Source organism: Cnephaeus nilssonii (genome assembly GCF_951640355.1).
Source record: "Cnephaeus nilssonii genome assembly, chromosome: 8".
NCBI lineage: Eukaryota > Metazoa > Chordata > Mammalia > Chiroptera > Vespertilionidae > Cnephaeus > Cnephaeus nilssonii.
In genome coordinates, this window is record NC_137079.1 from 24,029,074 (window position 1) to 24,042,850 (window position 13,777).

General features: G+C 38.1%; 1 protein-coding gene across 1 annotated transcript in view; it reads left to right on the forward strand.

Moving 5' to 3' along the window:
• The window catches only part of LOC307104490 (disintegrin and metalloproteinase domain-containing protein 5-like), a gene marked incomplete at both ends in the record, with an annotated part of 107,084 nt that overhangs the window by 1,069 nt on the left and 92,238 nt on the right, over positions 1–13,777 (forward strand). Inside the window, 2 exons of the mRNA XM_079779376.1 lie at positions 6,310–6,392; positions 8,317–8,396. Coding sequence (XP_079635502.1) covers positions 6,310–6,392; positions 8,317–8,396 — 163 coding nt within the window. The remainder of the gene's footprint in view (positions 1–6,309; positions 6,393–8,316; positions 8,397–13,777) is intronic.

The window sequence follows — 13,777 nt, forward strand, 5'->3', positions numbered from 1 at the left end:
GCAACTCAAAATGACAATGAGATATCACCTCACACCTGTCAGAATGGCTATCATCAACAAATCAACAAACAAGTGTTGTAGAGAAAAGGGAACCCTAGTATACTGTTGGTGGGAATGCAGACTGGTGCAGCCATCGTGGAAAGCAGTATGGAGTTTCCTCAAAAAATTAAAAATGGAGCTCCCATTTGACCCAGTGATCTCACTTCTAGGAATATATCTTAAGAAACTCCAAACACTCATCAGAAAGAACGTATGCACCTCTATGTTCATAGCAGCACAATTTATAATAGCTAAGTTTTGGAAACAGCCTAAGTGCACATCAGCAGATGAGTGGATAAAAAAACTGTGGTACAGCTACACAATGAAATACCATGAGACAATAAAAAGGAAAAAAAACTCTTACCATTTGTAACAGCATGGATGGATCTGGAGAGTTTTTCATGAATTTTACTATACTGTATTTTCATTATTCTTCAGGTCAAAAAATATTTTTCTAATTTGTACCTTTACCTCTGAATTATGGGTATGATGTATAATTTTCAAGTATTTGGGTATTTTCAGTTGAATCCTTTCTTACTGGTTTCTGTGTAACATGAAAATATGCATGTCTGCTTTGCCCACTACCCATTTTCACTTTTCCGGGATAACCACTCTGCACAATTAATTATGTATCCTTCAAAACTTTTCTATGTACAAACATACACACATATTCATATCTCTACATACTTACACATCTACACTAATAAAAGAGTAATATGCAAATTGGCCATACCTTCGTGATGCCCACCAGCCAATCAGGAGTAAGTATGCAAATTAACCTAACAAAGATGGTGAATTGATTTGCATACGCAGGTGCCGAGTGGCTGGGGGCGGGCCGGGAAGCTTGCATCGTCGCCATGGCTTCGATATAGGCCTTCATCACCACCTCCAGCCATGCTGGGCCTCTGGGCAGCATGGGAAGGCGGAAAGGTGGCTCCAGGCCGGAGTGAAGGCAGTTCCCGCAGCCAGGGGAAGGAAGGCCCATTCTTGCACGAATCTTCGTGCATTGGGCCTCTAGTACTAGTATAACAAGTTAACACTGGGGCCACTTATTTTACCCAATGATATATTATGGACAACTTTCCTTGTCAGTACATACATATCATTTCTTATACATCTTTACATAGCATAAATGTACCATAATTTATTTAACCATTTTTTGTATTGCTGGACCTTAATTATTTTCATTTTTTATTATTATGAAACATTGTTGGAATGAACATCTTAATAAATATATCTGTGTGCATTTATAATTGCAAGTATTTCTGCAAAAATGATACTTGGGCATGAAATTGGTGAGTGAGATGATATGTGCATTTAAAATTTTTTGACTGATGCTTTTTAATTTTCAATACTATGTGTTAATACCAATGGGTATTGTGAGCCTAATTATACTCAGGTGATTCTTGCCATAACAAATATCTACTTCAAAGTGGCTAGATATTTTTAAATTATCTAGCCTATTAATTATCCACCCCTTCCATTTTTTTATTGCCTTATTCTGCATCCTAATATAAGTGCTGACTTTGATTATATATCTTGACTTCTGTGGGGTGTTTCAGAACTTTTAAGCTCATTCTCTGATCCTACATTACTCTATTCCAGTGGTTGGCAAACTCATATCAACAGTACAACGATTGAAATTTCTTTTGAGAGCCAAATTTTTTAAACTTAAACTTCTTCTAACGCCACTTCTTCAAAATAGACTCGACCAGGCTGTGGTATTTTGTGGAAGAGCCACACTCAAGGGGCCAAAGAGCCGCATGTGGCTCGTGAGCTGCAGTTTGCCGACCACGGCTCTATTCCAAAAAAGTCTGATTGCTTATTTAGTATGAAGAACGTGCAAGGAAAAGTTAATGGATTATGGTATTAGAAATAATGGTAATTCCTTTCACTCCTGATTTTTGGGATTTTCTTTCTGTCAGGAAAAAAATATGCAATACTTGGAAAAATGCAAAAGGACGACTGCACATACTTCCAGTGATATGTTTGAGCACTAACAGGCCTGCCCAAGTTTACGCAGTTTTCCTGGAGAATACACCCTTATTTGACTTCTCTTTACTATTGACTAGAATACTGCCACAGTCTCAGCCAAGTTAGATGTTCAACATAAGAATACTGATAAGTTGCAAATGATTTATGTACAGCAAAGATGTAACGATCTCTGTTCTGTATAAAAATACTTCATAGGTACAATTTTATTGCTTTGAAGAACACAAGTTTTATATAATTTATCTAATTTATCCCCTTATAGCTCACTGTTCTTCAAACGGTCATTGAACTAGCTTTATCATCATACTGATCTCTGAATAGTAATGAGATTAACATTTGATATATTCCCATTATACATTTACTGTATGTGAGATTCTTGTTTTTAACATTTTGGAAATTATACTTTCATTCTTCCAATGAATAGCAAAATTATGTTTCCAGGAAGGTCAGGGGTGAGCAAGCAACATGTTTCAAGTGAAGTTCATGATGAGCTGATGGGTACGTATGAGCAATAAATGAACAGTTGTCAGGCAACTTTACTCTGAAAACGTAATGATGAATAGCAGGCACATAGGCAGCCACTCCCCATTATCAGTACAAAGGCCTGAAGTTTCAAGGATTCATAGGGGAAGGTAAACTTCAGCTAGTACTGTAAAAGGAGTTTTCCAAAAGTTGGTACTATTGAAGAAAACTAGATAGGGAAGCAAAAGACTGAATAAAGTGATTACAGTGGAAAAGACGTCACTGCCCACAAAAGAACCATTTAACTATGTTGTGACATTTTAAGCATGTTACAAAATATGTATATATTGTAATCTATCATCTATGTATCTCAGGGCTTTTCAACCTTTAGCATGCATAAAAATCATCATCTGGGGTGCCTCATTCCCAGAGATTCTCATTCTGTAGGTTTGGGGTGGGGCCTGAGATTCTGCATTTCTACAAGCTCCTTGGTGATGCTGGACCACCCATTGAGTAAGCCTACTGTAGTTAGTTGTCTTTTAGCCAGTTGATCAGAGGCTAGAAGCTTTGAGTTGATGCTCATTGTACAAATTTTCTCACTTAAGATATTGGGAAATAACTTTTCATTAGTGTTTTCATATGTCATATCTAACTATAGGAATATATTGTCAATGTCAAATGGGGATGCCATTCCCCCTCTAGATTCCAAATTCAATAGCAAGATAGCTAAAAGAGGCAGACAAATGTAGATCAAATAATCATTTTTTTATTACTGGTTTAGTTGAGATGAGAATAAGGCTGAGAATATTACTGACTAAGCTGAAATGGAACATAAAGATGAGAAATGGAGCTTCTCATAATTTGCCCCTGAATTAAACTTATATATCTACGCATGCCTTATGAAGGTACAGAAAGGAATTTTGGCCAAAGACTAGGAATAATTCCCTTCTCTTTATAAAAATTCTCTTGTCTTCCTTCATCCAATATAAATAGGTTCTATTCATGAGGCAATGAGGAAAAGTTCAGATTCAGAACATGAGAGATAATCAAGCAGCAGGCATTCCAACAATTTTTATTTGTTACTCAAGATATCATTGAATAATAATCAGCTGTTATCCAAATTCATTTCTCAACTTGTTGCTTATACAGTAGTTTTCCTCTTTGTCTGTTTCAAAAGTCCCAGCAGAACTTGAGACCTTTCCCTGTTCTCCCCTCCTTCTCATCATTCTCCTTTCCCAACCATCTTGGGAAGGAACATAATTTATTTATACTTAAATTTCCTGTTCACAACCTAATATGACTTCTCTCCCAGTGGTAAATGCCTTCTTTATTTTTTATTTAATTTATTGGGAGTAACATCTATATATATAAAAGCCTAACATGCAAAGTGTTCCCTTGGGAGTTCAACCGACCGGGAGTTCAATTGCTCACTATGATGTGCACTGACCACTAGGGGGCGGCACAGAATGAAGGAAGGCCTCAGCCGGCAGCTGGCAGCTGGCAGCTGGGGAAGGGAGGCCCTGGCCAGCAGCCGGCATAAATTTCGTGCACTGGGTCTCTAGTTGATTAATAAGATCATGTAAGTTTCAAGTGTACATTTCTATGATACATGATCTGTATACTGCATTGTGTGCCTATCACCCAAAATCCAATCATTATACATCACCATATATTTGGCCTCCTTTACCTTTTACTTCCCCCCACCATCTCTTCCCTCTGGTAACCACCATACTGTTGTCTGTGTCTATGGGTTTCAGTTTTATGTCCCACATATGAGTGAAATCATATGGTTCTTAGCTCGTTCTGACTGACTTATTTCACTTAGCATGATATTCTCAAGATCCGTTCACATTGTTGCAAATGGAGTTATTTCATCTTTTTTATGGTTGAGTAGTATTCCACTGTATATATGTACTATATCTACTTTAGCCAATCATCTAATGAAGGGCACTTTGGTTGTTTCCATGTCTTGGCCACCATGAATAATGCTGAAATGAACATAAGAGCATATATCTTTGCAAATAAATGTTTTCAGGTAGATACCCAAAAGAGGGATTGCTGGGTCATAGGGTAGCTCTATTCTTAATTTTTTGAGGAACCTCAATACTGTTTTCCTTAGGAGCAGTACCAATTTACTTTCCGACCAGCATTGAATAAGGGTTGCTTTATCAATGAGTGCCTTCTTATTTTAGGCCTATATTGTCCAATATAGTAGCCATTACCAAATATGGCCATTAAGCACTTGAAATGTGGCTAGTCTGATTGAGACTAGTATCAAATACGCACCAAATTTTGAAAACTTAGTACAAAAAGGAATGTAAGATGTCAGTAATGTTTTGCATTGATTACAGGTTGAAATATTTTATTAATTTTTTCATTTCATTTCTTTTTAATTTTTTAATGTGGCTGTTAGAAAACAACATTGAATCTGTGGCTTCTATTATGTGCCTATTTGACAGGATTAATTTATATCCTAGATGACTGACAATGTCATCTATTATTAAATCCAATTATAACTCCATTCTCATTCAGGGCACAAAAAAGTGAGGTTCCTCTAGCTCAGTGATGGGCAATCTTTTGAACTTGGTGTGTCAAACTTCACTAAAAAACTGAGCATAACTCGGGTAGTGTGTCACTTTGAGGAAAAACTAACTCTAAGACTCTAGTCGCAAATGTTTCATCCTCAGGAGCAGCAAATGTTTCATCCTCGGCATGCGGCCACGTGTCATCAGAAATGGCTACGTGTGTCAATGCTGACACGCGTGTCATAGGTTCGCCATCACTGCTCTAGCTATTCAGAGAACTATTACAAAGTAAATAGATCATAAAAATTCCAATGATAAAGAGAATGTGTAAAGACAATATCACTGTATTGTCTCTTGAGCCTTAAAATACAATCTCTTGTAGGAATGCCCAAGCTTTGGGTCCTGTGCTCTTCTAGTGACAATGTGACAAGTGTATCTTCTCTAAAGTAAGCATTTTTACATATGAGTGTGTGTTTTTGTTGTTTTTGTTTTTTTGATAACTAAGATATTTGCTGCTAATGAGAAGTTTCACAGGGTTCCTGAGCATATTCTACTCAATTATTCTTTATCTATTAGAAACAAATGGATAGTATATTCTCTAAGGCAGAATAGAGTCTTAAATCTGCCATTATCCAAGGCAAAATAAACACAAGCTGGTGTTGTTTGGCGTATCAATCCAGAATAGGTGAAATGATAAGAACCCTAGGCTGACAGACAAAGGGGCATTTATAATAGAGAGATCACCATTTATCACATTTAAATTGGTTGCTGTTTAATACATTTGCTTTGTGGCTAGCTTTATTTAATTTCTAGCTGTATGACTTCTCCATATGTGTTAACTCTCTATACAGTATTCGGAATAAAATTTCCCATTTTAGTATGATATAGTATACACTAATAAGGTAGGTGTCAGTTCACCCCATCCTAATAGATCTAGGTCTAAGACTGATACTCCTGCCTCTCATAAGTTTTGATCCTAAAATGATATATTTTGTTATTATGTTCATTAATTCTTTCCTCTGTATTCTCCATTCCACTGTTGAACTCATCCACTGAGGTTTTTCTTTGATTTTGCTAATATATTTTTTCAGTTCAAAAATTTCCGTTTAGTTCTTCTTTGTAGCTTTTATTTCTTCGCTGAGACTTTCTATTTTTTTTTTCCAGTTGGTTTCAAGTGGTTCTTAACTTCCCATTGAGGCTTTTTATAATAGCTTTCTTAAAATCTTCATCAGATTAATTCCTACATCTCTCCATGTCATCTTGTGGTGGTTTATTGTCTTTTCTCATTCAGATTTTCTTGTATTTGGTTTGACATTTGGATTTTATCTTTATGAGATGCTTACGTTTCCTACAGCACCTCCAATGGCCTTGTGGGTAGGTATGAAACTTGCATCTTCCCACTTGGTCTTCTCTGAGACCTCCCTGGTACTTGGGGGAGAGTGGTTTCTTGTTATAGCCAGCAGGATGGAAGTCTAGGCTGTCTACTCTGCCTCTGCTGATGGGGTTGTGTTTTTTCCTGTGGCTCCTAGGGAAATTGTCAAGGTCTACTGTCTTGTTAGGTTGCTCCTGTCGTGGTCCTTTGGCTAGGGAAAGGAGGCTTTTCTTGGAGATTATGATTATTTTTTGTCTGCTCCTGTTGGTGTTTCCAATCCGTTGGCTTCTCTAGCACTCAGCCTGGGATATAGGAGGCAAAAGAAAACTCCAGGAGCTCATTGCCATTTTGTGACCTAAAGAAGTGAAAACTAGGACCTGCATGATTACACAGTGTGGCCATAATAATGAGATATTAAATGAGTTATATTTTTGAAGTGTCTGTATTTGAACAGGGATTGTATGGGGTTTCCTGCATGCAACAGCTGTCCAATAATGGCATATCCAACTATTCAATTTAGAAAAGTGACAAAGTTTGCAACGGTTTTTGCAAATACGTGCTTTTTGCCTGTCTGAAAATATAATAGGTGGAAATTTGTTTGCTATGAGTAATTTGAGCATTTTTATCTTTATTCCTCCTCCTCACTGTAACTAGAAATTACTTCAAAAATCGTGGGCCTAAGTAAACAATACAAACACAAGCCTCACTAAGCACCACCCCAATCTGAGAATTAGAAATCACCCAGCTTTTCCTTCCTTAACAATACACTGAATGTGAGTGAATGTTGACAGTCTTCCCTGAGCCCTGCCTGCCCACAGGCTTTATGCCAACTCACCTCCAAAGGCAGCCCCTCCCCCACTCCACCCCCGCCCCAGGTTTTCTTTAAAAAAAAAATTAAAAAAAAAAAATATATATCCCCACCCCCCGCCTCCTGCCCGCTTTTCCCCTCTCCCATGGAGCCACTCCTGCCCTCCCCCTCCAGTTTCCCCGCATCTCCTGGTTCTGCGCGAGCTGCACCTTTACTGGACTCAACGCCTCAACTGCTGTTATTCGGCCAGCGGGACTCCTCAAGAACGGAGCCATGTTCTCTCTTCTGGTCCTTTTCATGGGACTTGGTGGTCTGCAGGCAGGCCTCAGTAAGTCCAGACCCGTGTTCATCCCCCAACCCAAGCTTTTGAGGGGACTTGGTTTGCTTAGGGGGGCCTGTACGTTTTGGGTCCAGCTTCCAGGCCCAGACCTTACCCAGGCCCCTCTCTTGCCCCACCCATTTTCTCCTTGCCCTTTGCTTCAGGGTCTATAGCCAAAAAGGCAAAGAGCCAGCCTCCGGGCAGAAAACCTCTCACTTCTCTGGAATGGGTTTCCTTTTCTGTAACATGGACAAAAGTGAAATATGTGGTCTTTTCCACATTCAAAATTCTGCTGTTGTAGAAATGATTGCATCACCATAAAGAAGGTATTTAATCTAGGATTTTTCTGACTGACTGACCGCTGTCCTCAGCCTGCTCCACTGAAGATTGTGGGTCACCCTTTTATTCAATATTCTGTCTTCTCCCTGCAAATGATCCTGTTTTTCCACTTCCACACTTTTTTTTGCAACAGAGTAACACTGTATTTGTTACTCAGTGTTGCTTAGTCAAACTCTCAAACTGCCTAACTAGGGTGTGTGTGTGTGTGTGTGTGTGTGTGTGTGTGTGTGTGTGTGTGTGTGTGTAGAGACAAATAAAGATAAAATAAAAACTTGAGATCTTGGCAAGGGTTAAGAAATTTGTAGGTAAGAGTGACCAGAAAGACAGTGGAAAGGAAAAGTAGATGCATAGATTATACAATCATTTTTTGGTAATGTAGAGAAACAAATGGAGAACTGAATTTTAGAAATTGATAATGTAAAATCAGGTACCAAAGTAACGTTGCTTATTTTTATTTTAGATCCTCATAAAACATTTCTGCAGAACACGGTTCCTGAAAAGATTTCATCCTCTGACACAGAAAGAGATCCAGAAAATAATGTAATGGGAAATAATATTTTTATATCTTAAATTGTGTTGTTTTTAATGTGAAAACCAGCATTGCGGAACAAAGAGCATTTTTAAATGTGTATGAATGTGTGTGACGTCATATGTTTGTGCGTTGCTATTGAGGATGAAGGATTTTTAAGTCAGATGTCTTTCTTTAAAATGTTGATATTTTATCATATATTTTTTGCATTAATTTTGATATACAGTATTTCATTCAAATAGTATTTATATTGATTACTGAGTTTTCTGGACCCCTAGTCCTGGCCCTGATGGTTCCCCTAGCTGCAGTAGTCCTCCCCCCACCCCATCTGAAATTCATACCAATCCTCTCCCCTTATTATGACTGACCAATCTTTGAATTCTCCATTTGTCTAATCTCTAATATTAAAAAAAGGGGCATTTAATATTGTGGAAATTCAGTGTGTTTCTTTTAACTATAACAACTTTAAAAGCTCTCTTTTAATATTTTTGCAACAGAAAATTATTATTAATGTTGGGTGTGATTATATTTTAATATATTCAGTATAATATGAGGTAAGACCTGCAAAAGTAGTAGGGCTTAGGGGCCAATTAGAGAGCTCCCAGATAATACAAATAAAACATGGGGCACCCAATTAAATTTGAAATATATATATATGGTATGTACATAAGATGAAAGAAAAACATTGCATGTTGCCATACTAAATAATTTTAAATACAAAAAATTATTGTTCAGCAGAAATAAATTACAAGTATCTAAATTACATATCTCTCTCTTTCTTGAATTGTATTTCCATGATGATTTGACTTTCTTAAATAGTTCCTTGTTTTGCATAATTTGACTATAAAATTCCTTGCAGTTATTCCATTTATACTGTAACATAGTTTCTGCAGTGGTCACATCCAATTCATTTCATTGTTTTTTTCCACTAAACATTTGTTAGTAAGAAAAAACAATGGGCATTAGCATTGTGAGATAGTGTACAGAACCTGTGATGACATAAATTGGTCTTAATTTGCTTTTCTATTCTCCATTATTATGTTGCATCTCTTTTTTCCCTTTTTTCCTTTATATATATATATATATGTTTTTAAATTAAATTTATTGGGTAATAAGATCATATAGGTTTCAAGTGTATTCTATGACACATGATCTGTATATGGCCTTGTGTGCCCACTACCCAAAGTCAATTAATCTTCATACTTTCTTAATTACTGTAGCTTTATAATAAAAAATTGATATCTGGTAGTGCAAGCTTCCAACTTCCTTCTTGTTTTTCAAGATCATCTTGACGATTATTCTCCTTTGCATTTCAGTGTAAATATTAGAAGCATTGGTCAGTTTCTTCTAACAGTACTTCATCTGTCTCCAGACGAGATCACAGTGACAGCCAACACCTTAATTAGTATATTTTAACATTGTGATTTGTTATCCTGATGGACTTCAGTGTTATAGCATTATTGTTTTAATTTGCATTTCTTAAATAATTGTTAGCATATTTTTTTTGTGGGATAACTTATACACAGTGGAAACTAGAGATTTTAAGTGTACAGTTCTTTGAGTTTTTACAAATGTACCTATTCTTGTAATCAATACCCAAATCAAGAGAAAGATTATCCCAGGTATTTCCATATGTCCCCACCCTAAAGACACTGTTGTGCTTTCTATCATCATAGGTTAGTTTGGTCTATTATGAACAATTTTTGTACACATTGTAAACATCTGTATACTCACCACTCATTTCTAGGTATAGAATGTCTAGCATTTCAGAAGGAGCCCTCCTGTAGCCTCCCAGTTAGTACCCACAAGTATTACCACTATTCTTATTTCTATCAGCATAGATAAATGATGTCTATTCTTGATACATATGTGATTCCTTATAAATAGATATACATATATTAAATAAATATACATATATTTACATACACATGAATATATGTCTGTATATGGACTCATATACTATGCAATCTTTTTGTGTAGCCTCTTTTATTTAACCTTCTGTCTTTTAGATTAATATATGCCATTGCATGTAGTCCAGTTTATTCTCTTACATAGCTATATAGTATTCCATTGTACGAGTATATTATGATTTTATATCCTTTTTACTGTTGCTGAACATTTGGGTTGTTTCCAGTGTGGTAATATTATGAATAAGATGCTCTGATTATTTTTGCATGTCTTTGGTATGTACATGGTTACTCATTTCAGTTGGGTGTGTACCCAGAAGTGAAAGTTCAATGTCACAGCTATCTAGTTATTATCTACTAGAGGCCCAGTGCATGAATTTGTGCACCGATGGGGTCCCAAGAGGGTGGAGTGGGGCAGGCCCTCTGGGCGGGTGGTGGGATGCCCTTGCCAGCTCCGGATTGGATCTGTCCTGCTGATGTTTGTGCAGGGTGTTGGGAGCCACCTGGTGGCCGCTTTTATATCCTTTTTTCTTTGCAGGTCATCTAGGGAGGGGAAGCACCCTAGGTGCTGGAAGACGACTTCCTATTCTGTAGCATTACTTATAATTTTGTATTGAATTTTGGTGTATTAATTTTGTATAGTTGACATAACAAAATAACACAAAACCTGTGGCTTGAACAACAGAAATTATCTCAGTTCTGGAGTCTAGGAGTCCAAAATCAAGGTGTTGGCAAAGTATGTTCTTTCTGAAGATTATGAGGGAAAGATCTGCTTCAGGCCTCTATCCTTGGCTTGCAGCTGGATATGTTCTCCTTATGAATCTTCATGTGGCTTTCTGCCTTTGAATATGTCTGTGTCCAAATTTGCTCTTTTGTTAAGGATCACAGTCATATTGGATTAGGGCCTGCACTAACGACCTCATTTTAACTTCATTATCTCTGTAAAGACCCAATCTGAGTAAGATCACATTCTGAGATCTTGAGGTTAGAAATTTACATATAAAGTTAGAGGGACGCAATTCAACCCAAACAGCTGAATGTTTGTGCCTGAAAAGTTGTAAAAACTCTGGATGGTGTCTTTTTGGAGTTATTGTTTTTTTTTTCCCTTCCCATCAGTTTTGTACATTTTTTGTTAATTACATTCTAGGTTTTTTTGTTTTTTTTCATTGTAATATATGTAGATTTAAATTTTTAATGGTACTGTCATGTGCCCCTTTATTTTTCATGTTTTTTTAATAACAAGGGATTTTTAGAGGGCACAATGTTCCAGGTCCCATCCAGACTCCATTTACACCTCTTTCCAGTGTGCCATTCAGATGCCTCTTCTTAGATCTTTATCTGTTGCAAAGAATTTTATTCGGCTATAGTAGTAAAGATAAGGGACTGAAAACTTTTAAATGGCTTTTTCTCTGGCTGAAACAATTTTTAAATATTAACCAAATAAATAATTTAATGACACATTTTCTGTTATGTTCTAGAGGGTTCTCCATACTTGTCTCTGCTCTCTCTCTACCCTCTCCTACGTTCTATTCCAGGGGAATGTCATTGCTTAACTGGAGAGGCAAAGTACTAAGGTAGTTGTTGTGGAATGTTGCTAGAGGTGTGGTGAATTCCTTGAAGTCCTATCTATAGAACTACCTGTTCCAATGAATAGGGAAATTTACTTTCCAGGAGCGCTGGGAGTAGGCAAGCAACACGTTTTCTCAGTGAGGGGGCACCTTTGGTATTTACCTTAAGCATGGCGAATTGGTCTAAACCAAAAGACAACAATAACCAGCCAGGCCTTTCCTTCAGATATATTAATTATGGTGACTGGCAGGCATGTGGGGACTCCAACACCTTTTTCTCAATGTAGAACTTTGAAGCTTCAAATATCCATCCACATAGGAAGGGAAGCACATGTAATGATTATATATTACTAGAGGCCCGGTGCATGAAATTCATGCACGGGGGGGGGGTGTCCCTCAGCCCAGCCTGCACCCTCTCCAATCTGGGACCCCTCGAGGGATGTCTGACTGCCCGTTTAGGCCTGACCCCAGTAGGATCGGGCCTAAACGGAGTGTCGGACATCTCTCTCACAATCCAGGACTGCTGGCTCCCAACTGCTCGCCTGCCTGCCTTCCTGATTGCCCCTAATCGCTTCTGCATGTCAGCCTGATCACTCCCTAACCACTCCCCTGCCAGCCTGATTGATGTCTAACTGCTCCCCTGCCAGCCTGTTTGCCCCCAACTTCCCTCCTCTACCGGCCTGGTCACCCCTAACTGCCCTCCCTTGTAGGCCTGGTCCCTCCCAACTGCCCTCCCCTGCTGGCCTGATCGCCCACAACTGCCCTCCCTTGCAGGCCTGGTCCCTCCCAACTTCCTTCCCCTGCTGGCCATCTTATGATGGCCATCTTGTGTCCACATGGGGGCAGGATCTTTGATGACATAGGGGCAGCCATCTTGTGTGTTGGAGTGATGGTCAATCTGCATATTACCCTTTTATTAAATAGGATAGAGGCCTGGTGCATGGGTGGGGGCTGGCTGGTTTGCCCTGAAGGGTGTCCCGGATCAGGGTGGGGGTTCTCTTGGGGTGTGGGGTGGCCTGAGCGAGCGGCCTGTGGTGGTTTGCAGGCCAGCCACACCCCCCAACGACCCAAGTGGAGGCCCTGGTATCTGGGATTTATTTATCTTCTACAATTGAAACTTTGTAGCCTGGAGCGGAGCCAAGTCTTCTGCTTGCTCAGTGGCAGCAGCCATTTCTGTTGGGATTTATTTATCTTCTATAATTGAAACTTTGTAGCCTTAAGCTGAGGCCTGGGCTGGCCAGGATGTGCAGAAACTTGGCTTCCTCCATCGCCGGGGAAACCCAAGCCTTCCTCCTGCTCTCTCCATGGCTGCAGCCATCTTGGTTGGGTTAATTTGCATACTCGCTCCTGATGGGCTTGTGGGCGTGGCTTGTGGGCGTAACTTGTGGTTGTAGTGGAGTAATGGTTAATTTGCATATTACTTTTTTATTAGATAGAATTGTTAATTTTGTCAATATTTTAAAAGCATAACTGATAGGAAACATTATTTAACATTACTTACAATTATTATTGAAAGTATTTTGAATTTTCATGTTACAGGTTGCTTATATGATTACAATAAAAGGAAAACCATATTTTGTTCATCTCAAAAAGAAGTAAGTAATTATTTTACCTTTTTAAATTTTAATTCTTTGGTTTCTTGATTTTTAAAATAGTTATGAATAGGATAAATTCAAATCAGATGTATATTTGACACATATATGCATTTGAAATCTATTGTATATTGGTTATTGGGTAAAGTCTTAAGCATACAAAACACAAGAAAATATGGTCCACATTTAAAGAATTTATAATGCAGAGTGATATATTCGAACATATTAGTAGATTAATGTGTAAACAGTAGTCTCTGAAAATCTAGGAAAGCTTTTTGGGAATAGGTAAGAGATGACTTATATCTGGAGAGAAGATACCTTTAGC